We start from the raw sequence: 26,776 nt of genomic DNA, 5'->3' as shown, positions 1-26,776 counted from the left end.
GTATATGAATTTCACAATCCCATTACTGAAGATATTATCTTCACTGATGAAATGGTGAAAAGATCTGAGGTGTGCATTTGACACATTAATTTCTAGTGTATAAAAAACGCTGCACTCTGCAGCAATACTTTCTGTCTTCAGGTGATCAGATTTCTTCTTTGCTTTCATCTATTAGGTGGGCTCTTATGGAGGTAAGCTGAAGTACACCATCTCCTATGTGGCGGGCTCCAGGGGAACGCTACTCGACGACGCTGACGTTCAGATTATCGTAAGCACACATGAGCACCGCTTCATTGGTCATAGCTGTGGTTACTTGCGTTCATTGTGTTTACTCACCCGCCAGCGGTTGTTATTGTTGTTCTTGGCAGGGTAATGACATCACACTGGTGGCTCGTCTCAGTCGTCAGTTATGGCAGGGCAGACAGCAGGGCAGCCGGAGGCAGTTTGAGATCGTCTTCAGAGAGGTGAGTGCTTCAACCATTCACACATGATATTGCAATCAAAAATAGCAGATCTACAAAAATATTAAAGTAGCCGATGTAGAAGGTCAGAGCTTGTAGTTTTGATATTTCCAGCATGCAACTAATATGTATATATTATTATGAGTTATACATTAGTTTAGAACTAATCTTACCATAATAAGAACACAGATGCACATTATTTTCTTTATAGTCTAGTAAGTAAGGGGGTTCCACGCGCATAGGGTGGACTTTTTTTTCGCCACTTACTACTTAAAGAAGATTTTTTGGGGGGGTCTTTTTTCCCTTTATAGTAAGTGAATGGGTTAACCCCTTGGGACGATATTTCAGCTTGTTACCTGGCAGAATCTTAAAAAAATCACACCCAATGTGAAGTGAGCGGTGGTCGTGCTTGCATAACGTCTTCGGACTGGGATTTGAGTCTAGGATGTACAGGCTATGCTACACACACACGTTTTGCTATGGCAAAACGCTTAGGAAAAACGCTACAGACATACGACATATGACATCACTAGACAAACATGATGCTACGTACACACATTTTGCTATGGCAAAACGCTGAGGAAAAAGGCTACAGACACACGCACAGCCACGTATAGGAGCGACTACCACCGCTCAAATATACCCTTTAAGGATTAAGAAAAAAACAGGTGGCGAAAAAAATCCACCCTATGCGCGTGGACCCCCCTTTCCTACTAGAATATTAACCATAGATGATATTAATGCTCGTCTTCGCTCTAGGAACACTGGAGTCGTCCTGATGGGATGCCCGCCACACGGGAGCACCTGATGATGGTGCTGGCTGACCTGGATGACGTCCTGATCCGGGCGTCCTACTCCAGCGAGATGCGCTCCTCCAGCATCTCTGACGTCAGCATGGAGGTGGCGGTGCCCAACTACAGTGGCCTGGCGCAGGCCCTTGAAGTGGAGCAGTGCCGATGCCCACCCGCGTACCAGGGTCTCTCCTGCCAGGTGAGGAGTTTTTGAAGCGGTGAAAGCCGCTTCCAAGGACTGGCTTTGTGTGTCCCATGTGTGTCCCCCACGTCCATATATGGTCATTTCAGTCCAGAATGAACAGGTTTTATCTGTCCGTAAATGTGTGTCCCATGTGTGTCCCCCACGTCCATATATGGTCATTTCAGTCCAGAATGAACAGGTTTTATCTGTCCTGTACGTCCAGAATATGTGTGTAGTGTCCGTCCCGGTCTGATGATTGGATGATTAAAAATGTCCAATGAGACCATACTTTGAGGATTGGTCAAGCTTCACATGACAATTCGGCCCTCCAGATAAAATCATTAATTCATTCAGAATTCAGAATTCTGAGCTCTGGAACTCTAGAACACATACCGCTTCACTTCGAACCGAATGTATATACAGAGTTCATAGCTCTAGAATACATAGACTAAAAGTTCACCGCTTCACTTCGAACCGAGGTTTGATTTTGTCCTGGATTCTTCATTAGATTCCCGATGACCTGGTCTGAATTAAATTATTCAGACCATGTTGTTTTCTGCTTTTCTAATGTACTGTTTATGATGTATCTCACTAGGACTGTGCCCCTGGCTATACCCGCACTGGAGGTGGTCTGTACCTGGGTCACTGTGAGCTCTGTGAATGCAACGGGCACTCAGACTCCTGCCAACCTGAGACTGGCATCTGCACGGTATGGCACGCCACATATCCTGTTTTCAAGCTGCGTTGCATATTGAATATGGCTATATCCTGTATAGTCATAACCAGGCCTGGAATTTCTTCATTTTAGGGGCAAGGCCACTTGGCCTTTGGTGGTGTTCATTTTTTGAAGGCACAAAGGCCAAATGCCAGGACAGGAAAGCCATCAAATAAAACAAGATTTTAGTCCACTGAAAGAATTTGTTGAATTTAAGTGTTAGGGATGATAACCTATATCTGCAGTGAAATAGATAAATGATGGTATTTACAATCTGATGAATCCATGCTCAGCCCTGCACCAATCAAAGCCACTGGATTGGTTTAAAGATGGGGACTCGGAGGGGGAGTTAAGATTTCAGAATCTCAACAAAAGACACTGGTGTGTGCATGACAAGAAAGAGACACTGGTGTCTACTGTCTACATATTGACAAGAAAGAGACAGAGGAGAAAGTGTTACAGTCAGCTGGGGCATTAAGGCCACTGTGGCCTCAGGTCATGCCATTGGTTTGAGGGGCACAAGGCCAAACTGAGGGGCAACAGCAGCCATGGCCTTCATGGCCTCCATGAAATTCCTGCCTTGATCATAACAGTAATTATAGTCACAGTGAGAGTTGATTCCTAAATGCTGTACGATTCGATTGCCCCGTTCATTTCCAGAGCTGCCTGCACAACACTCAGGGTGAGCTGTGTGAGCAGTGTGCCCCCGGCTTCTTTGGTGACCCCACCGCCGGCACCCCGGAGGACTGCCAGCCATGCGCCTGCCCTCACACTGACCCCGACAACCAGTGAGTACTGGCAGTGACACCAGCAACAACTACACATGCCACATTCACTCAATATAGCTACGTCAAGTTGGGTGTCAAGTTCTCTCACTCTCCGTTACAACACATTCTACTTGTGTGCATTGAGTTTTGTCTTATATTTACACATTCCATACCGCATACACAATAGAACAGGTGGTCTTCAACATGGGGTTCGGGACCCCTAGGGGGTCCTCAGAGTTACTACAGGGGGGCCGCCAAAATTTTTGTGTGATAGGATAATTATTTGAACCCTCACATCCCTATTCTGAGGAGAACTTTAGCCAAAAAATAGCAGATATCGTCTATTTTTGGCAAATAGGTTTGGTGTAGAGGTTAAGTTGTAAAATGTTTGAAGAAAAAAAAACACAAATCCAACATAGACGATGAGAGTGCTGTCAAACAAGTCTATGAATCGATCTATGAAATCCGTGAAAATCTGTTGCACAATTTTATACAATATGTATTGGGGGTCCCTGATTTATCTCCCTATCAGCTAAGGGGTCCTTGGCCTGAAAACGTTGAAGACCCCTGCAATAGAACACACTGTTCTTTTATCCATTTGTACAGTCCTTTAAATGAACGCAGAGGATTTTATTGCGTTATTACCATACCCTGGAGAATGTAATTTGCCGACGTTTATCTGAGTTTGGTATGAGCACTAACTCCATTTGAACCTATTGGTGTTTTGATTTATACTGTGCTTGACAATGAGGCCATAAAAAGCCATATGGAGACAGTTTGTCAAAGTTGACGTAGTTTGACCCTGCATTCATAAATATTTGGGGCTGCATTCTAGTCCACTCGCCAGCTAGTATAGAAAATAGCATACACTAAACCTTTTTGAGCTCTGTGGCACGATATGATGCATATGATTATATGTCAGTACAATACAGGGATGGGAAATATCTTGTTGAATTCTCATAGGTAGATGATTAATATGCACAAATGTTTATTGTGTCGATAGAATGTTTTTTGGCCTGACTGTAGATGATATCTGGCCACCCGAAGTCATTCCATTTTCACGTCATCGTGTGTGTGTGTGTGTGTGTGTGTGTGTGTGTGTGTGTGTGTGTGTGCGTGTGTGCGCATGTGTACGTGTAAAACCCATTTAACAGGTTCTCCCCTACCTGTGAGAGCCTGGGTAATGGAGGCTACCAGTGTACTGCCTGCCAGCCTGGATACACGGGCCAGTACTGTGAACGGTAAGATAACACAAGATATTCTTCAGATCTGAACCAGACTCAGTTATATACACACAGAATTATCCCATCACGGGGCGCCCGCTGGCCTGGTGGTCAAGGCGCATACCACATACTAGGCTGTGATGCCTGCTGGCGTTGCCGGTTCGATTCCCGATCCGGACGACCTTTGCCGCATGTCATTCCCCATCTCTCTCCCCATTTCCTGTCAGTCTACTGTCCTATCGAATAAAGGCATAAAAAGCCCAAAACAAATCTTTAAAAAAAAAAAATTATCCCATCACCATCCTGACCGTTATGGATTTGAACATGTTCCTTATATTTCCATTTATCCTACTCCCCAGCTGTGCCATTGGATACGTTGGCAACCCACAAGACAGAGTGAAGTGTCGCCCAGCTGCTGGGTCGTTGACGGTGAGAATCGTCCCGGACTCTCCGGTCCGGGTGTCCCAGGGGAGCGCCGTCACGCTCAGGTGTCAGGTGACCGGCCCTCCTCCCCACTACTTCTACTGGTCCAGAGAGGATCGACGCCCCATCTCCAGCTACGCCGACCGACGCAGACAAGGTAATGTACCGTACATACGGTCTGACCAGGGGTCACCATTATGTCCGTACATGGACAAAATGTGTCCGCGGCGAGACTTGGTCTTGTCCATGGAAAGTTTTAGATTTTCTTTTTTAAACACTGTTATCATTTTGAGCATAAAGCCCAATTACTGAATGTCGAGTCTCCAGGAACCGTAAGGGTCCATTTGGTTTCATTTGTACACTCTCAGAGTTACAGATCTGTTATGGTCATTCAGGGCTGTGTTTCTGGTAATATTGGTGTCCACTCATTTGGTATGTCCTAGGGCATTCACCAAATATTCGAATTTTTGAATATTCGAATATCAAAGTCACTATTCGACATTGTTCACGTTTTTTTTTTTTTTTTTTTCACAATGTTTTCACAATGTTCGCCTCTCGCTTACTTAATATTTGACAGTTTGGCCAGTCCTGTCGAATATTCGACTATTCGAATACTTGTGAGGTCGAATAATTCGAATACTAAAAAATCACTATTCGTGAATGCCCTACTGTCCACTCATTTGGTATGTCCGTGGTAAAAATATTTACAAAAATGTCCGCCACAAGCCAGCATGGCGATGACCCCTGGGTCTGACAGTAAACTCCTCAGTGTTCACTCAACTCAGTTCTAAAAACAAAATCTGTTGTATATGTGACAGAGCAGTTACCATTCCGAGAGAATTGCAGGTTTTGTTCTCTGAGCCTCAGTTTGCTCAAATGCACATGGTTCTTTATAGAACAGACCCACAGCAATCTGATATACAGTATTATACACCTCTCACAGTGAATGTATTATTTAAAATAAATAGACAGTTTATGTGCTAATAGAATATCTTTCCCCTATTTGTGTGTGTGTGTGTGTTTGTAGGAGAGGAGCTGTACTTCCCTAATGTTCAGCTCAGCGATGCAGGCATCTACGTTTGTACCTGCAGAGACCAGACCAGCAGCAGCAGTAGTAGTGCTGAGATCATCGTCTCAGGTGTGTGTGCGTGTGCATGTGTGTGCACGCGTGTGTGTGTGCATCTGTGTGTGCGTGTTTGCCACAAGCACATAGGTTTCCCCTTTGGTGGCTTTTAATTGCAGTGCTCTAAATGGATAGCCCTGGGCCCCATGTTAAGAGCAGGTGCTCTGGGGTGAGATGATGTAGAATCATTGGCCTAGTATCCACCCATCCATCAATCCATCCCTTGTATGGAAACACTTCATAATCATGTTTGCCTTTAAAGGGAAACGTGGTATGACTGACGGCTAAGATCGACTGAGACTTGAGTCTGTTCATGTCGTGCAGAACAGATGTGATTTGTCATCTGCCATATTGCAGCGTTCAACTCTTGTTTAAAGTTGATCAGTTTGAAGCATAGTACCTTTTTATATGGGAATCGAATGTAATTGACAATCTTTTTTTCTTTTTTGTTTAACCATTTGCGCAAGGCTTTTGAATGGGCTCTCTTATTATTGGTGTTTTATTGACCCTATCTGTCTGTAAACCAGAATAGCCTTATGCATAAATATGATCTCACAATGGTTTTGCTGCTTTTCGCCAGCCGTCTCAACAAAGCCCATCGAGGTGACTGTTGAGGAGCCCAAAGCGCAGACCATGAGGGTCGGGTCCACTGTCAGCTTCATCTGCACTGCCAAGAGCAAGGTAATACCAACAAGGACTCGCCTCTTTAATAAGACTGATGCTTCATTTGTGCTCTATATAGTACAGTGTCAGAAATCTACAATAGCAGATCTACAAGCTCCCAACAATTTACAATTAAGGCATAAACCAGAGCGACTTACAATAGGCAAGGACATCACAAGTTAATACAAAACATGAACATCAATAATCTGTACTGTACATCGAAGCTATACATACTATACTGTAGCTTCGATGTACAATAGGATGCCAAGTCGAAAATGGCCTGGCGTCAGTCGCAACATGAGCTCCTAGATAGGCTATTTTTGGTGTGACACCATGGTACAACAAAGTGTATGTAGGCGTGGGTCGGCATTCAGACTGTGTAAATGTTGTGTGTTGTCACTCTTAACGACTGTCTTCCCTCATCAGTCTCCAGCCTACACTCTGGTATGGACCCGTCAGGGCAACGGCAAGCTGCCCAACCGGGCCATGGACTTCAACGGCATCCTGACAATTCAGAATGTCCAGCCGGAGGACGCCGGCGTCTACGTCTGCACAGGCTCCAACATGTTCGCCATGGACGAGGGCACTGCCCATCTCTACGTGCCAGGTTGGTGATCCTCCCCCAGGCACCATTGTTGCGTTACCCATCGTCCTCTGCCACCCTACCAGCTCTGGCTCCCGTAGTCGTCGTCGTCTCCCCACCCCCACCCTCCCACCCCATCCCCACCTTCATCTTGGTATGGTGCATGCTTTTCCCTGCTGCGACTGCTTTCCCCATCGCACACTGCTAGATTCTCAGCTACTGTATGGGTTAACAGCGTCACAAGCTTGCAGATCTAACCCCCGAAGACACTCATCCCTGCGCTTAGATACCATATACCATGCCATCAGACTACCCATTCCACGCTTTTCCATTTGTCTTTCACTGTATGTCTCTAATCGCTGGATCTTCCTACACTTTTTATAGAGAAATATACAGCTTGTGGGTCTTTTTTTTTTGTTTTGTTTGTTTGTTTTGTACTAAAATTTAAGAAAGCACATTTTGGTGGATAACATGGGTTAATTGTAATGGTGTTTTAGCCTCAATTAACAAGGACTCAAGAGGTCTGCTTGTTGTCTGTGGTTTTAAAAGGTAAAACAGTGTCTGTGTCAGTGGTGATTCTCTCACCCTCCTCAATCAAAGCCATGTGATCACTGATTGGTCTTTTAAATGACTCTATCTTTGATTTGTGTGTGCTATTTTCGACATAATCTACTGAAGGTGCGGCTGTTGTTTTTTTTGTTTTCTTTTCTCTCTCTCTCTCTCTCTCTCTCTCTCTCTCTCTCTCTGTCTTTCACACGGGTTGAATTAATCGGTGGTGGTTTGGTCACTAATTGATTGCTGGTGTAGTTGCTAATGGCTTCCACCAGTAGCCCTTTAACCTGGAGGCCGGTATGTGGTTCTGGGTGTCTTGTCTTTCACTCCGGGACCCTGGGTCTTCCCTCACCAAGCTGTAGTGGTTGTTGATGAGGAATGTGGATGACGAGGAGACGGGTGCTTAGTGACTCTGGGGGCCGACATTCAAAGAGGACTTCAGTTGTATCCACGTCAGAAGAGAACTCGGAAGAACCCCACTTTGTCCTCATGCTATTTGCTCCACCACATACAGTATTCTCCTTGCAATCACCGTCTGCCGTGTACCTCTCCTGACTGATGATGCCCATGAATGTTGATGAACAAAACGGTGCTACTAGCCATGTATCGTCAGGTGAGACCTGTGATTGAATTTAGTCTTCGTAATGCTCCTGGAATACCACTGCTTCACTACAGTGAGGTCTTTGTATGTTATGAGGGTCCAGCTTCAGCTGTAGTGAGGCTTCTGTTGTTGTCTGTATCGTTAAGTCTGATTTATAATTTGTCGTACGACGGTACATTTTGTTGTGGGCTTGTAGATTGGTTATTTTCAGCGCAGGACACCGTTGTACGACAGAGTATATATATTAGGCCTTAATTAAACTTAGTTAGATAGCAGCATTTATTTACTTGACTTGGAATGGAAGAGAAAAATGTAATGCTTTGTTTTTTGTTCTAGTTCTGTCATAAATCAATTTAAACGTGCACATTATAGACCTCTTATTTACATATTGTAATATTGCTCAAATGTTTAAATCAGTGGCACATTTTTTATTGATTCTTTGAAATATGACACCTGAAAATGTTGTTAGTCATATATGCCAAACATCCTAGACTTGATATATATTGACTTCTTTTGTTTAAAGATTTGAGAGAATTGCCCGTGTGGATGCAATTACTTGCATGATGTTTGTTTACATTTAGGTTATTTGGAGACTTTATCAAGTAATAATTTAGGTTTAAATTTGCAGATGTGTTTGAACAAGAAATTATTCTTTATATTTTAGAGAAACTTACTCTAACACATGCAATTAGTAAAATAGCATAATTAGAACCATTTTATTTATCCAGTTGTCTAGAATTAGGATTCAGTTTTGCAGTTTTTTTGTTTCACTTTTTTACCTTTTTCACCACTGAGTTGTATCCAAAGGTGCTACTGTAAAGATATTCCTCTGATTTTGTTACTTTTTCAAGAACACATATCTGATGTAATATACACATGTATTGTATTTATCTTAACTGTGAAAATATTTTGTGAAAAAGAACAATTTGATTAAAATAATGACCTACACACCACATTTTGCAAATGAATGAGTGGGATATGAATATATATATATATATATATATATATATATAGTTATTTTATGTCGACCTGCCTTTATGTCTAATTTAAGACAGCATCACCACAAGCTGTATACAAGCTGAATAACGAACGTTGTTTGTTGCTCATCACAAGCTGTTAAGCAAAAGTATGTAGTTCTTCTTTACTAACCCGCATGTGTCTTGTGTGGCTGTCTGTTCCTTATTGCTTCATTCATACTTGATCATACGACAGAGTCGCGTGCCTCCATGTTGCCTGTCTGTAGATTCATGCTCATTTTGTGCATGTGTGTTTTTACTTTTTACCTTTTCTAATGAAGCATTAGAACTATGTTGGATCCACAACATAGAAGAATACTGTTCTGGTGTTGTTCCACAACATTTTCACAATTGGATTGTCAAATAGTTTAGTAACAGAACAGTAGTAACAGATCCTAAAATATCTAAAATATTTAAATTCTGTTACTGCTTAAGGCAGTGGTTCTCAACCTTTTCAGGCCATGACCCCCAAAACAATCATATTTTAACAGGGGACCCCCCCCCCCCCCCCACCCTGACGAGCACTAAGAGTTGAGGCATTACATTTTGTATAACACGGTTCTATAACGCAAGGCGTTGTGAGCATGTAGATCGGCTATTTTCACAATTTATGCCTCTAATATTTGACAATTTGGCCAATGTTTAATTTGTCATTTTAGAGGTATAAAAAAGTCCTTAAATTGTCACTTTAGAAATGTGCAGATACCCTCTATACACTTTAACTTTATGTTGGTTTGTTTACTGTTGAGTGAGAAAACAACGTTGCACATTAAGTTAATCACCTGGGGACCCCTCAAAATAATTTGGGGACCCCACAGGTTGAGAACCACTGGCTTTTCTGCATTATCCCCATATAATGGTCATCACTAATGCTCACTATGAAACGGTACTGTGTCAACTAGCTGTGTGTCTCAGAGGCAAGCTGTGGGTACTTGAACATGTTATTATTTGTTTTTAGTATGCCTAAGAAATCTGATCCCTAAATGTATGCCATAGTGGGGATATCCACAGTCCACCTCTGTGACACAGAGCAAGAAGACAGAAATGGTACAGTATTATGGAGTATAATATAATCCATATTATGGAGATAACCATGTTAGAAGGATTCTTTTAAGTGACTAACCAAGAACTGCAGTGCACTGTGTGCCAGCTGTGCCCTTGAGATTTCTATCTAAGAGGTATACTGTACCGTACATATACCCATCCAAAGGTAAGTGTCTGTGCGTGTGAATGCATATACTTGTAACTATGAATACAATTACACCAACCATAATAATCTATCTGTCTATTTCAAAAGGATAATTGGCTGGTTTCACTTCAAATCTGAAATAGAAAATTCCATTTGTAAAACAAGAAAGAGAAAAATCATATTGGGTAATGGAAAGTTGGTGCCTATTGCATTCGAGTTGATGTTGTTAACATGATGCATTTTGGGAATCAGCTTGTGGATGAGAGAAAAGTACTACTGTCCCTTGGGAAGCAATTGGCCAGTCAGCCCTGGTGGGAGGAGCTTCTGAGAGGGCACCAACCAATGCCATGTGTCCTCCGTCGATTCCCCCCGGAGACTGACCTGTCAGTTTACCTGTTCACTCCTCCCCCCTCCCTTCCCCTTCCTCATCTCCAGAAGCGTCACAGACTCAGATGTTTTACACAGCCTATGAAATGTTTGAAGGACATAGAAAGCGTAAGTCCGCATGGGCAAAGTCTCCTCTGCTCTCCTCTCCACCTTGGGCTCCCTGGCGTGGAACCCTTTTCTCTCTCTCTCTGTGCCATGCATGCACTCATTTACCATAGCATGGTAAATATCGTCGTTGTCGGGTGGAAACCTTGTATGTCCAAAACCGTTTGTTTTGTATTTATCATTTTAAAAATGATTTAAACTAGTGAAAACAGCCGATCTACAAGCACACAACGCCTCGCACCGTGTGCTTGTAGATCTGCAGTTTTCACTACTTTTGTGCGACGGCCTTGTATGATGAAGCAGGGCTTTACTTTGCGAAAAGACTTACAAATTTGAAACTTGGAGATACGAGGTTTCTGCCCGACAGTGACGATACATTAGTGGCCTAGCAGAGCCCATGTACAATCAACCTAGGACTCACTATCCACACAGCTGCAGCTGGGACATCTGTTCCATTACACGCACTCAGGGTGAGAAAGCATCTTTAGAATCCATTTGGATCTAAAGATGGCTATTAATCTTCAGAATGTCTAATCTATAGCTACCAATCTAATCTAACACTCACTGTATAGAATTTAATTTAGAATTAGAATTTAGAATTTCATTTATACCTTTTCCGTCTTTTTCCATTTTCATAGTGGAAAAAACATCCTCACTTGGTCAAAGCTTACCGATTGTACATGGGCGCTACTGGGTCTTGTCCGGCTCTCTGGGTTCATGAGGGTCCATCTCTGCAGGGAAAAAGTGCATGTCCATCCACGAGGGAACCTCCTGTTGACCTGTTGAGTCCACTGACTAATCACCCATTATACATTCATCATCATTGTAAAATACCACACTACCCATTACCCTATAACAGGGGTCTTCAACGTTTTCAGGCCAAGGACCCCTTAGCAGAGAGAGAGAGACTGAAGCAGGGACCCCCTACACATACTGTATAAATGTGTGATGGAGATTCTCATTGATTTAATAGATAGATTCATAGACTTGTTTGACACTTAACCACTTAAATTAATAAATCGTCGATACGATACTTATAGTAAACTTGGCCTTTCACTCTGTACTTGGACTGCTCTTTTTTACCTATACACCAAACCTATTTGCCAAAAAATAGCTGATCTACAAGCTCTCAATGCCTCGCAGCGCAAGGCGTTGAGAGCTTGTAGATCTGCTATTTTTGGCTGAGGTTCTCCTCAGAGTATAGGCATACCAGGGTTCAATTGTTCATTTAAAATACATGTAATTATCCTATCACACAAGGATTTGGTGGCCCCCCTGCAGTAACTCTGAGGACCCCCTAGGTGTCCCGGACCCCCTGTTGAAGACCCCTGCCCTATAACCTTAAACATTTTAAATGAACACACACCGATATTTGACATACTATAAATACGTATATAATGTATAAGGAGAGCTAAGTGCTTTACCTATCAAATGATGCCACTCAACACTCAGAGACAGGAGATGCCCTCCCCTACTTCTCTCTTTCTCTATCAGCTCTTTGCCTTCTCCTGTACTGGGAAAGTAGCTGTCACCTGGGCTTCAAACATCATACTGTGCTTAATACATCTCAACACACCATCATGTTCTATTACGTGGCCATGGGAAAACTATCACTGTCGCTATTTATCATTGTGTGCCTCACACTTTCGCCAAAACCGTGGAAGACACTGTGAAGAATGACATATAGTACTCTTAAAATAACTAAAATTATTATCGATCATAGGAAATGTACTGCTACCATCTCTGACTCCAGTGGAAAATGAGAATGTTAAGTCTCAGTAATGCCAGACAGACTTTAGCTCAGGCCGGTCCAGTTCAGGCCCAGTTCCTGCTTGCTTAGAGAGTGTCTGATACTCCTCCCTGGCTACTGAAAGAGGGCTTTCTTCCCCTGTCGCCCTGGGATCATATGGGATTGAATATGGAGCCTAGCAGCTCGCTAAATTGGCACAGACAGCCCAGTGCCCAGAGAGCATTCCGAGACCAACCTCCCACCTCTCCTCTGTGTAGTTTGTTCTGAAGATCTCGTCTGCCAAGGGCAGGCGGGCGAGTGGGCGGGCTGCCACTTTCTCCGTCTGTTGTATCTGGAACGATCCATCTTCAATCCAACGCTTCCAACCAACAGGCCTTGTGTACGATCAACCAGCAATACCTATCTAGTTTATTACTCCTCTGTATCTCCATACAACTCTGGGATCTATCACTCTCTCCAGTATGTTCGATGTGTTTGACTGGGATATCGCGTCTTCATCTTGTATGACTGGCGTGTCTTCCTTCTCCAGCTGCAGAGGCGGCCCAGCCGGTGGCCACGGTCAATCCTGCAGTGCTGACCGTCCGGCAGGGCCAGCGGGCAGAGTTCCGCTGCACAGTGACCGGGAACCCCACACCTGCCATCGAGTGGATAGGTAAGGCCTGGCCTGAGCTGGATCCACCCCGCCACACTCTTCTTCTGCTACCTTTTTTGATGTCAGGCAGAAACCTTTTTTTCTCCATAATTATTTCATCTTTTTATGTTCGCTTCATACATGAATGCCCTATTTTATAGTTTATCATATGAAAAGCAGTAGAAATAGCCGATCTACAACATGTCGTGTTCCTGGGATTGTGACGAGTGTTGCATGCTTGCACATCGTAGATCGTCACTGTCTTTCAAGAATTTTTTAAATGTATTTACATTATTGCCTTTAGAGACATGCCCAAATCAGTATGAGTATGAGTTTTATAAAGAATTTATTTCACCAATGAAAAGTTGTGAGCTTGTGATCCACTGGAACACAGGTTCTTTCCATGTCCTGAAAAGTAAAGGTTTTGGGACATTCCAGGTTTCTGCCCTGACAGTGACAATCTTATACAGTACATAGAACAAATGCATGTAAGTTATTGTAATTGGTCACCTTTTACAAATGGAGGTGAAAGTCCACTTCTTGTCAAGTGATTTTTGACTGTCCTTTCAGGAGGGCCGGGTAACAGAATGAGCCCCAGGGCTGTGGTACGAGGCGGGGTTCTGACATTCACCTCCGTGGAGCAGGCTGATGAGGGGGAGTACGCCTGCAAGGCTCTCAACACTCACGGCGAACACACAGCACGCGCCTACATCAACGTGCAAAGTAGGCTGTGCTCTGTTTTTAGTGTTTCTCGAACTTTCACATTTCAAGGTTCACCAATAAGCCAATAATTTGGGGAGACTCTTTGTACCCCCCTTGATCCCAGAAGGAGACCCCAAATGCATTTGGGTCTCCATCCGGAATCAATGGGCCTACAAAGAGTCTCCTCAAATTATTGTCTTAGGAATGCGACAAAAACAAAAATATATATACTGTATATATTATTGAAAAAATCATTTTGGAGTGAACTACTCCTTTAACGCTGACAGTGTACAAATAGAACCAAATGAACCCATTAGGGTTCATGGTTCCATTCGTACACTGTCAGAGTTACACACTCGTATCGGTCAATTTAGACAAACCCACAAAGTCTCTGGAATCCACTTTGAGAACCACTGCTCTGTTTACAAGTGTGTTTAGCGTGCAAATGTAGAATGAATGACACAGTTTTCTTATCTTTCAATTTGATTCCCAAAACGCAACTTCTCCCATCAGGGTCGGGGGGCGCAGGTGTGTTTGGCACGCAGCCCCAAGTCCAGGTCAGCCCCCAAAATATCGAAGCCCACGAGGGCGACACCCTGAGGCTGTACTGTCGGGCGTCCGGTTCGCCCACCCCCAAGCTGACCTGGCTGAGGAACGGAGGTCAGATCCCTCCTCAGGTGAGAGATGGTGCTCTTATGTCTACGGAGTGAATGACGGTGTTTAGCATGGATTGATTAAAACTTCCAACTAATGTATTTAATTTGGGTGTTGCTACTGCTATATCTGTATCCTGTATCTGGTGCTGGTGAGGTTCTGTGTAAGTTTTTCTTTTGTTCAGTTTTTTTACAAATTGAAATTTTAAAGTATGTTCAGTGGTGGAAAAAGTACTCGCATATTTTACTTAAGTAAAAGTATCAATACTGCAATATAGAAACACTGTGCCCTCACACCAAAATACCTATGAGAGTGGAATCTGCGTTCCGCCAATGCATTTCAATGATAAGGGAGCGTTTTTTGCAGAAATCCTCTGCTGGCATGAAACCACTTCACTCTCATTGAAATGCATTGGCGGAACGCGGATTCCACTCTCATAGGTAGTTTGGTGTGAGGGCATCCACACTCTGTAAAAGTCTGGAATTCAAATTGTACTTGAGTAAAAGTATGAACGTTTTTGGCATAAAAAACTTAAAGTACCAAAAGTAAAAGTAAAAAATGTTAAAAGAATATGGCTAAAGTGGTTCATGTATGTTTTATAATATTATTAATTTATATCTGCAAAGTCACTAGGAACTAAAGTTTTCAAATAAATGTAGTAGAGTAGAGTAAAAGTACAATATTTGGATCCGATATGTAGTGGAGTAAAAGTCACAGTATTGGAAATTTGAAACACTCAAGTAAAGTACAAATACCTCAAAATTGTACTTGAGCACAACAACTTAAGTAAATCTACTTAGTTACTTTACACCACTGCAAATTGAACATATTATAACTTCTGTTTCAGTATTTTGACAGTTCTCTCCCTTTATTTGTCCTTGTTTGTTTCCTCCCTACTTTTCATCCCACCCCGTTGTGTTGTTGTGCTGTTTGCTCAGGCCATTCCCTCTCATGGTTTCCATCAGTTTAAAAGCAACAGTCTCGATGTGTTACAGAGACGTATTGAGGAGCTACAGGTCTGTCCATCTGTCCTTTGTCCGTCTGTCCTGTCTCTCACCTCCCACCCATTGTCCTCTACTGACCACAGCTTTATATACAGTACACTAAATGCATGATTGTGGCCCTCATTCACTTGCACTTTAACACCCATTAATTGACTACCGCGAGTAGCCTCGCTATGCTCCACTAGAACCCTGCCTTAAATGCCATTGAAACCAACTAGTCTGGTTGATTTCGTAGCTTACTGATGGCATGGGTTCCCCCGATTGTGTGTTGCGCTTGAGTCTTCCCATCGTCCTCCGTTTTTGTTATTGTCCACATCATACCATCCCTGACATATTTGTGTCCTAAAAACACAGTTGACCCCCATCATCATCATTGAGTGTATTAACAGGACTAAGCATACAGTAGGTACTGTTAGGTATTTCAGACATCGTGCCAGCCTCGTACCACTGTCCCCCCACCCTTGTGGTTAGTCCCCTTTCTATGCGGGTCTCCCCCGGCCCCGACCAGAGCTTCGGGGCCTGTTTAGTTCTGCCTCAGAGAGCCACTGCGTTGTGTCAGCTTTTCCCAGGGGGAGCGGGGCTCTGCCGTGCGGCCACGCAGAAATTCTGTGTGCTCTAGCAAACGGGCTGCTTTGAAAAACCGTCAATGGGTTCAGACACTCATTGAGCCCGGGCCCGCCTGCAGCCACGGCTCAGTTTAGCCTCCCTCACGGTTGACTGGGTCGGAGCTAAGCAGCTTTGTCCACGGATGCCTCAACAACTCCCCCCCGCCCCCGGATACAGTAATCCCTCCCAGAACCAGAACCCTGCCCCTCCACAGTTTCCCTCCCCTACTGAGGTGTTTGCAAACCTTCCAAAAAAAGTTTTCAGGCGTGACATACTCGTAGCCCCAGTGCAGACTGTGATTGCCATGTGGAGTAGTGTACACATTCCACAGAGGATTTGCTCTTGAAAGCAGTTGTTTTGGAAAGTCATGTGACCACTACACTATGCGTGTTGAAGCTGCTGCGGAAGAATCGTGTCTGTTTTGTTTGGTTGATAGAATGTCATGCTAGTGATGCGGTGCTGTAAGTTGCTGCTAGACTTCCAGAGGCCCGTTTCTCTACCTTATAACTATTCTCAGTTTTATCGAATATCATAAAGAGCTGCTTCATAGTGCTTGTTCGGTAACCGTTACTTCAAAGCAATGTGTCTGTTCTGTCTCAGTTGCCTAACTGCTGTCATTGTTGTCACCATTTACAAAAATCACTTCACCTGTCATCTCTAGAGTTAAAACATAATTTAGTGCCACTGCCAATTCCTCAATCATAATATTTTCACATTAACAAAATGTAACCACACAAATCACTGTAGTAATGTTAATGACAGTTAATATTACTACGGTGCAGTGTTCGTTCAGGCAATGATTTAGCCGTGCTTTGTAAACAAGCTCCTGCTGCGTTGTACAAAGCTCACGCTGCCATAGTAATCTCCAACAAAAATCTGTTTCCAACAGCACTGAACTGTAGCAATAACAATACTTGTCTCGTCTTACAAATCAACCGTGTAGTGCTTTCATGTTGCTATTGCCTAGTGTCCGTTGATGTCAGTAATGTCATGTGTGTCATGTCAAGGGGCTGTAGCCATATGAGACAGGTAAGTGGCGCGCTCTATCTGTGCTCTGGTTTTTATTGTGTTTGTGTGTGGCGTAGACCACTGCTTCCCAAACAGTGGGTCGGCACCCATTTGTGGGTCACAGACCAAATTGTATGGGTCACGAACTCGAGTAAAAGTCCCATTTTCTTTTCCTACGTAAAATAAATAAAAGAATTGTATAGCCCACATCTTAAAAGAAATTCCATAAACAAAACAATTATAATTAAGAAGTAGTGAAAATAGACGATCTACAAGCTTGCAACACGGCGCAAAGCGCCGCGTTGCAAGCTTGTAGATCTGCTATTTTCACTAGTTTGGGTCCCCGGGCAAACGTCTAATTTTTCTTTTGGGTCACGGACTGAAACGTTTGGGAGCCACTGGTGTAGACATTGAAGTAATTTTACTGTAGCATCATTTCATATCGTTTTAAATGTGATGTAGATCACATAACAGACGGTAGGCTAATCCTCACACTGGTCGCTGTGTCCTTTCCAGGCTCGCATGGAGCGCACAGACATCGGAACCCTCCTCATCCCCAACATCAAGATGTCCGACGCCGGCACCTACATGTGCGTCGGCAGTAACAGCGCAGGCTCTAATAAGGCACCCATTCAGGTGTCTGTGGTCAGAGGTGAGAGGTCACACATATAATGTTAATGTTATATATCTGCGCTGTCCGGCAGAAACCAGCTAACTCCATTTTCAGTGAATCAGTGAGTGCTATTGAACACCCTTTACGTCTGTGTGTTTGTTATAATATATTGAGCAAATGAAAGGTTTTAAAAAGCGCTTCGGCCGAAACCTCCTAACTCCACTTGAGCTGGATGTTTTTTCATTTCTTTAAAAATATACATAGGTTTCTGCCCGACAGCGGAGACATATACAAATAATATATAATATAAGCTATGCGTTACAAATAATATAATGTAAAATCCTTTTTATACGCTGGCAGAGTTAAAATATCTCTCACAGAATTCTACTATGTACGTTAGCGCTTTGTATGAAGGAGCCCTGCCATGTCATGGTTTTATGAAACGTGTGTGTGTGTGTGTGTGTGTGTGTGTGTGTGTGTGTGTGTGTGTGTGTGTGTGTGTTTTGTGCTCAGCGGTGGACCCTATCCCCTCCTCTGCCATCACCATCCAGCCCTCCATAGCCGACGTGCAGGAGGGCCAGAGTCTGGACCTCAACTGTTTTGTCCCTGGAAACCCTCCTCCCCCGGTCACCTGGACCAGAGCCAGTGGACACCTCTCCTCCAACCACCAGGTTGGACTGAAACTTGATATGTTCTGACATCAAGGTTTAACATTGTAGAGCTTAAAGATAATTGATGACATTCCCTTGTGTGTTGGTATTTTGCAGGTCCTGGGCAGTCAGCTGCGCATTCTGTCAGCCTCTCCAGATGACTCAGGCGAGTACATCTGCCGTGTGCAGGGAAACCACGGCAACCTCGGGAACCCAGGCTCCCCAATCCATCAGGCCTCCGTCTCAGTATCTGTCACCTCATCCTCTTCTCGTAAGTCCAACAATGTGCTGCCGCTAACAAACCTCTGGTATTTGGCTCTTCAGTGAATGGACAAAAGTAAAACATTTTAACTCATTCCCTGCCAGGCCCGATAGTCCCGAGATTATTCCAATGTCTTTCCCCGCCAGGCCCGATAGTCCCGAGAATAATAAAAAAAAAAAAAAAAAAATCAATTTTTTTTTGACCCCCAAAAATGGAGTAGGCATGATAGCAATCGCGAAATTGCATGTTTAACCCCCATAGCAACCCCATCTTTCAAGCATGGCAGCCATTTTGGCAGCCATCTTTGTTAAACATAGTGGCTGTTATCTCATGAATGCCTGAACGGATTTCCATTCGGATTTTTTTGTTTGAAAGCTGTGAGCAATGTGGACACACGTGGTGCATTATCTAGGCATGGGTGTGCATGATCCGTGCACACCCAATTACATGGAAGTCTATGGAGACGAATGGCAGGTGGGAGTACGGAGGTATGTTAAAATGGCGGTCAATGTGTTAATAAGACAGCAGATAGGACCGTTTCTCCACTGGATGATTATTTTCTATTCTACTCTATTCTCTTCCTCTCTGGTTAAAAGCGTTAGAGCTGAATCAGTTTTGACAGTTATATTTCACTCTCGGCACCGATATCATAACTGATCGCCGTTGCAGACAGCGAGAAACGCCTAAGTGACATGACTGTCATGCCGGGGGTGTTGTTCTGCTCTGGTGTATGAATGGCTTTTCCAGTTGTTCTTCCCATCCCGGCCCAGTGTGACATCACTGTAGGCTTTACCCCCGCAATACCGTCCCATGATCTCATCCTCATTCATTCCTTCCTGGAGGAAGTTCTCACAGCTGCTGCCAGCATACATACCGGTACTGAAGGCCACAGTCACATGGTACAGCAATCTGGCTCCATGACGCATCAGTGAATCAGTCAAGGAAATTAGATACTATATGTTGGGAAGTGGGGTAATAAAAATGTATTGTGGCCACTAACTCGCTGGATCCTGGAACAGGGCTGCAGACCCCCATCATCTCCATCGAGCCCCACAGCGCAGCGGTGCGGCTTGGCGAGTCGGCCAGCTTCAGGTGCAGGGTCTACAGCGGAGCCCAGCCCGTCCGACTGGAGTGGAAGCTATCCAGCAACCAGCCTCTGCCAGGTGAGTACCAGGAGACCACACACACGCACGCGCACACACACACACACACACACACACACACACACACACACACACACACACACACACACACACACACACACACACACACACACACACACACACACACACACACACACACCTCTGAAGATCTGTTAATTTAGTGTGCTTTCTAGGAAGAAAAAGCACGTAGGTTTTCATGCTGTCGTTACCGTATTCATGAGAGCAAGTACATATACGATTCACCTCTGCAGCCCTCATCTGTATAATAGTCCCTTTAATTCGTGTGCAGTATAATCTTAAGCTTACCGTGTTTACGCAGGACTCGCCTCACTTGACCCCCAGTCCTTCCCGGCAGACCATTTTTATGCCACTACACAGTGCTCATTTAACTCCCAGGATTTCACATGGATACATCAACACCGAGGATTTTACTCTGTAGTCTTGAAGAAAATCATCCCAGTTTAGGGCTGTCACGATTATGACATTTTACATGACGATTAATTGTCACTCAAATAAATTGCGATTAACGATTTAATTGTTTATTTGTCGTTGACAAGTACATTTCTGCTTGGCTTTTGGGCTTTGAAGTTGCACATATGGCAATCATGACAAATAACGTAAATATACAAAGAAATTACTGACATATTTGACAATTTTATACTTAAAAAATAACATTGATTGAGTGGAAATAGCCGATCTACAAGCGCACAACGCGTCACATCGGGGCGCGTTGTGAGCTTGTAGATCTGCTATTTCCACTACTTTAGTGTTTGTAAAGTGTTTGTAACTATATTAACATTTCTCAACATGGAAACCGATTATGCAAAATAATTGCAATTACCTCAAATAATTGCGATTAGACGATAATAATTGTGACAGCCCTATCCAAGTTTCTTGCCAAATCTACAGTAGATGCATTGTTTCCATGTTGTTTTGTGCAGAGAATGTCAAGGTGGGACCGGATGGCTCTGTCATCACCATTGCCAATGCTCACCCTAGAAACCAGGGCACCTACCGCTGTGTGGCCAGCAACCTGTTTGGCATCACCCAGAGCATTGTGTCACTGATCGTCAGAGGTAAGTGCACAAACTGTACACACATAAACATACACATAGTGGTGTAAATTAACTAAGTTCATTTGCTGTATTGCTGGAAAACCACCCATTTTCAATATTTAACTATGTCATTAATATACCTTAGAGGAGTTGTATGGAAATAAAAACAAGTCCCCCCCCTTCTGTGTTGACTAGAACTTGAGGATTGATTTGGGGGTTTGTATTGTAAATCACACCGGTGTGATGTCATCACGGTGTGTGATTTACAATACAAACCCCAAAATCAATGCTCCAGTTATCAATCAATCCGCCAGTTCTAGGCACAGAAAGGGGGGACCTTTTTTATTTTTTTATTTTTTAGGTATATTAACACATATGGTGCCAACCCCGAGTTTCCCGAGTTTGTATTGGTACTACCGCTGTGCCAACCCCGAGTTTCCCGAGTTTGGGCCGTTTTTGGAAAAAAAAAAAAAATATTTTTTTTCAATTTTTTTTTTTGGACCTCCAGAAATGTATTAGGCATGATCGCGATCGCGAAATTGCATGTTTAACCCCCATACCAACTCATTCTTTCAAACATGGCAGCCATGTTTGTTTACATCTGAAGAAAACATAATGGCTGATAAATCATGAATGCCTGAACGGATTTCCAAGCGGATTTTTTTGTTTGAAAGCTGTGAACAGCATCTACACACGTGGTGCATCATCTAGGCATGGGCGTGCACTTTTTACACAATTGCACAATTACATGGAAGTCTATGGTAACCATGGCAACGCGAGACATTGAAGAGAAAAAATCATTGCAACATAAGTGTTAATGACATAGTTGAATATTGAAAATGGGTGGTTTTCCCCTTTAAGCACAAGTTTTCAGGTATTTGTATTTCCCATTTCCAATACTTTTACTTTTACTCCAGTACATCTCGGAACCAAATATTGTACTTTTACTCCACTACATTTATGTGAAAACTTTAGTTACTCGTTACTTTGTAGATTTTGATTATTATTACAAAACACAACCACTTCAGCCCTATATAGATTTTGGCCACACTTGAGTAAGTTTTCCACCACCTCATACATACACATACCGGTACATACACATGCACGCACGACCACACACCAGGTATGTAGAACCATAAAAAGCACACCAGAGGGAATCTTAATGTTGTAGTAATATACTGGGTTAACAGAATTTACTTTTGGGCTGAATTTGAGTGTAATATGGACAAATGGAGAATGAAAAGTTTGTTCTTTGATGTGCCCGCGGCCACGTTTCTGCTGTTGTGTTTAGAGTAAAGTGTTTGAGCATCACTCCTCCAGTATTTTTATAGGTTTATGTTTTATTTGCGTAATGGCTGGCTCCATTTATTATTTGTGTGTACATATGAAGTACAGAGTAAAACCACACACACACACACACACACACACACACACACACACACACACACACACACACACACACACACACACACACACACACACACAAACGCACGCACGCACGCACGTACGCACGCACGCACGCGTGTGTGTGTGTTTGGAAGATGTTTTTAGTCCAGAGGAGGTGTGTCATATCCTACACTGCTATGATTGTGGGCTGTGTTTTCATTGCTATGAGCCTCCAGAGCTCGTAGAGCAACAATGCTATGTGACGGGCTCCCCTTAGTGGCCGATAGGGTTATAGAGTGCTGACAGTATTTTGGGCCTGTGCCTCCAGAGTCTCCCGTGGCCACCGTCACCCCCAGTGGAGCTGTGCGGGTCAGGGTGGGCGACCCCATCAACCTGGAATGCCAGGCGTCGGGAGAGCCCCGCCCCTCGGTGACGTGGCACAGACTGGACAGCAACCGTAAGACCATGCTGAGTAGCCCTGTGCCCATGGAGTCAAACGCTGTCATGCAGGTACAGTACTCAACACACGCACCATACTGTATGCCAGTGTGGTTCTCAACCTTTTCAGGCCGCGACCCCCAAAATAATCATATTTTAACTGGGGACCCTGACGAGCGCTAAGAGTTGAGACATTACATTTTGTATAACACGGTTCTATTGGGAAAATAGCAGATCTCCATTGTGAGCATGTGCTGTAGATATTGTACTGCAGGTACTGTAGCTATTTTCACAATTTCTGCCTCTAATATTTGACAATTTGGACAATGTTTAATTTGTCATTTTAGAAGTATTAAAAAGTCCTAAACTGTCATTTTAGAAATGTGCAGATACCCTCTATACACTTAAACCTCATGTTGGTTTGTTGGCTGTTGAGAGAGAAAACAATATTGCACACTAAGCTAATCATCTGGGGACCCCCCACAATAATTTAGGGACCCCCCTGGGGGTCCCGACCCACAGGTTGAGAACCACTGCTGTATGCTTACATAAACAGGAAGAGTCTTCATTTAGAAAATGTCTGAAGACAATTTTATAATAATCAGTATTTCAAAACACACTAGTTCCGTCTTCAAGACCACAATTCATAATTGCTTATTATTTATTAATAGAATAGAAACAGACCCAGAATAGAAATAGATAATTTCAGTGACAGTGGAAGATCAATGTTGAAACATCAACGTCATAATTTTGTCTTTTCGGTCAGATTCTGGTTGCACGTCCAGAAGACAGTGGCACGTACGTGTGCACGGCTCGTAACAACGAGGGCTCGTCTGAGACCAGGGTGGAGGTTGTGGTGGAGGGGGGCTCTGGGCTGCCCACCGTGCCCAGGGCCTCTGTCCCTGAGCCCCTGATGATCGCCGTGGAGGGACAGACCACCACACTCCACTGTGAAGCTCATGGTAAGGCCTGCTCACACTCACATGGAAAATGGGAACTCACTTTTAACATTTGCTGTGGCGTCAGTTCAGAAAGAGCTAAGGTATGGCAACATGACTGGTGCTTTGCGCGCGTGCAAGACACCAGTCATGTTGCCGTACCTTAGCAACAGGGATGATACATTTATTTTAAGAAGTACATTTCACTTTTTCCCCCCGTTTCTACGGTTTCTTGGGCTGGATATGGCAGCCTGGAACGGTTGTTCAAGTGCAGCTGAACTTGGCATGTTAGTAAACGTGCCACATTTAACAATAATGCATTGCACCTGTGCAGCTGACCTGCGGAACCTGGGAATATACCATTTTGTCAAGTTAGGGGAGAATAGGCTACACATGTGAAGAATATAATTATAATACCTTGTTAAAGTGACCATTTTGTTACATTTTGCATTTATAGTTATTTTACTGTAATTTAACAACATAATAACCAGCACAGATAGACAAAGAGACATTCGTGGATTTATATTTAAAAGTAACTTTTATTTTCCCCCCTGGACCCAGGTTATGGCAGCTGCATACCCCTGCCATACACAATTGACGCCCCTGTTTCAATGTCTGGCCATTCTGCATTGCCGTATATTTCGCAAGCATATATTTTCTGATTCCAAAGATAATTTAGAAACTCATGTTAGTGCATAGCAACTGTGTAATCTAATAATGTATGAATTATTGCGACCGAAGGTAAAAAAGAAACATCACAGCTTGTCCGCGTGTACACATTTTTCCGGTCTATGAGTTTGCCGCTCTGACATCATGCTCTGATGTCACTGTGATGTCAGGGGAACCACTCTACCAGAATGGGTTTGCCGCTCTGACATCACACTCTGGCTTCACTGTGATGTCACACTAAAAGAATCCCTTTTATGCCCATATATGGAGTTCCCTGATATCATCAATATTAATGATGCCCTGTTAGAGAGATCCCTGTGATGCCAGTGGGAACATATCCCTTTTATGCCCATATATGGAGATATGGAGATCCCTGATGTCCACATCCCTGCGACCTAGTTCTATTAAATGATCATTTCAGAGGTGCCTGGTAACCAGAGTTTACTCTGTGGTCCCCCATGTCTCTCCATCTAAATAAAGCGCCATGACATTAATACTAAAATGAAAAGATATTATTATAGAATCTGATGAATTTATGCTTTTTTCTCCTTCAAGGTGTCCCTACACCAAAGATCACCTGGTCTAAGCTGCGGGCTCCGCTACCCTGGAGACACAAAGTGGTGAACAACAGCCTGGTACTGCCCAGCGTGGGCCGCCAGGACTCGGGAGAGTACATCTGCAACGCCACCAACCATATGGGCACCAGCGAGGTCACCATCATGCTCGATGTGGAGAGTGAGTCTCACTGAGGGGCTGCTGTTAAGATTTTAGTTTTCTTTCTTGAATGGGAAAAAAAACTGTTATGTTACTGTGAATGTCTTCTGAGTCTTCTATCACAAACACGCATGCTCGATCCCCACTCTACACATGAATCCAATGCAGATTGTCATGAAAATGTCTAGTTTTAATTACAGAGTCGGCAGTGCACTCACATGTAACATTGCTAAGCTAACACTGCCTTTGGACAAGGAGATGAGGATTTCTTTAGGCCTCACCTTTCTTCCTCAGTGTCTCCTGGCTCCATCATTCTCCTGTAGCAACGTGCCATCTCTCGCTATCCGGTCAGTTAATTTGGGTGCATATCCATACAAAGGTGCTCAAAGCAAACAAACAACTGGTGAAAGTAGGCCATCACCGGTATCGCCACCTTCAACCTGACGTCCCTATTTTGGACATGCCATTATCAGCAATTCTTTAAAATATTTTCAACCTATTCAGAAAGAGCAAAAGTAGAAGATCTACAAGCTCGCTTTCTGAGCATGTACAGTAGATGGACTATTTTCACTATTTGCCGTACAAAAATGATATACAGTAGGGCTTAAGTGGTTAATATCGGTATGCTATGTGGCTTCTCCCCCATAATGCTTGCCAGTCCAAAAGCATGCTCACACAACAAAAGCTCCCGCATGCTCAAAAGACATGGTGGAAAAAGTACAACCATTTTTTACTCAAGTAAAAGTATCAATACTGCAATGTAGAAACACTCTATGGGAGAGTTAACGATTCCCCTTTTCTTGTCCAAACGATCAAATGACCTATACTCTTTCAACTACTGTATGGTCTGTAACCTAAATCAGTGGTTCTCAACCTGTGGGTCTCCAGATTAAGTTAATGTGAAACGTTGTTTTCTCACTCAACAGTTAACACACCAACATAACGTTTAGTGTATAGAGGGTTTATGCACATTTCTAAAGTGACAATTTAAGGACTTTTTAATATTTCTAAAATGACAAATTAAACATTGGCGAAATTGTCAAATATTAGAGGCAGAAATTGTGAAAATAGCCAATCTGCATGTAGATCAGCTATTTTCACAATAGAACCGTGTTATACAAAATGTAATGCCTCACCTCTTAGTGCTCGTCAGGGTGGGGGGTCCCCAGTTCAAATATGATTATTTTGGGGGTCACGGCCTCAAAAGGTTGAGAACCACCAACCTAAATAAAGCCTGATTTATATAATACTGTCACGCGCAACTAAACATAACACTTCTCTTCTGTGTCTCAGCTCCTCCCTATGCCACCTCTCTGCCTGACAACGTGGATGTCCGCGTCGGAGAGGTGATCAGGCTGCAGTGCCTGGCCCACGGCACTCCTCCCCTCACCTTCATCTGGAGCAAAGTGGACGGCAGCCTTCCCCCCAGGGCCCAGGTCAACGGAGGGGACCTCCAGATCAACCTCGCCTCCCCCGAGGACGCCGGAAGCTACAAGTGTGTGGCCAGCAACCAAGTGGGCACCAGCCAAATAGTGGCGAAAGTCACGGTCAGATGTAAGTGATGATGGTTGTGACAGTTTTAACTGGTAAAGGTTGAGAGACACATGATGCTGGTAATACATTGTCACTGTCAGGCAGAAACCCGATCTCCAAGTTTCACATTTTTATGTTCTTTCGTAAATTAAAGCCCTACTTCTTCAACTACTGTATGACCCATGATCTGTAACCTAAATCAGGGATCTTCAACCTA

General features: G+C 43.6%; 1 protein-coding gene across 4 annotated transcripts in view; it reads left to right on the top strand.

The window, feature by feature from the left end:
- The window catches only part of hspg2 (heparan sulfate proteoglycan 2), a 125,951-nt gene that overhangs the window by 79,465 nt on the left and 19,710 nt on the right, over positions 1–26,776 (top strand). For 3 of the 4 annotated variants that reach the window (XM_080734074.1, XM_080734075.1, XM_080734073.1), the window contains exons 34-56: positions 176–268; positions 369–464; positions 1,221–1,451; positions 2,032–2,145; positions 2,812–2,939; positions 4,073–4,159; positions 4,501–4,721; positions 5,592–5,702; positions 6,268–6,368; positions 6,777–6,957; positions 10,727–10,786; positions 13,063–13,185; positions 13,735–13,887; positions 14,380–14,543; positions 17,655–17,790; positions 18,265–18,422; positions 18,519–18,672; positions 19,683–19,826; positions 20,768–20,902; positions 22,596–22,777; positions 23,472–23,667; positions 24,868–25,047; positions 26,320–26,580. In XM_080734074.1, the coding sequence (XP_080590200.1) occupies positions 176–268; positions 369–464; positions 1,221–1,451; positions 2,032–2,145; positions 2,812–2,939; positions 4,073–4,159; positions 4,501–4,721; positions 5,592–5,702; positions 6,268–6,368; positions 6,777–6,957; positions 10,727–10,786; positions 13,063–13,185; positions 13,735–13,887; positions 14,380–14,543; positions 17,655–17,790; positions 18,265–18,422; positions 18,519–18,672; positions 19,683–19,826; positions 20,768–20,902; positions 22,596–22,777; positions 23,472–23,667; positions 24,868–25,047; positions 26,320–26,580 (3,409 nt within the window). The remainder of the gene's footprint in view (positions 1–175; positions 269–368; positions 465–1,220; positions 1,452–2,031; positions 2,146–2,811; positions 2,940–4,072; positions 4,160–4,500; positions 4,722–5,591; positions 5,703–6,267; positions 6,369–6,776; positions 6,958–10,726; positions 10,787–13,062; positions 13,186–13,734; positions 13,888–14,379; positions 14,544–17,654; positions 17,791–18,264; positions 18,423–18,518; positions 18,673–19,682; positions 19,827–20,767; positions 20,903–22,595; positions 22,778–23,471; positions 23,668–24,867; positions 25,048–26,319; positions 26,581–26,776) is intronic. The other variant, XM_080734076.1, reaches the window with a different exon arrangement.

The sequence above is a fragment of the Nannobrachium achirus genome (genome assembly GCF_963921795.1).
Source record: "Nannobrachium achirus genome assembly, chromosome: 9".
Lineage (NCBI taxonomy): Eukaryota > Metazoa > Chordata > Actinopteri > Myctophiformes > Myctophidae > Nannobrachium > Nannobrachium achirus.
This window is presented reverse-complemented; position numbering and strand designations above follow the sequence as displayed.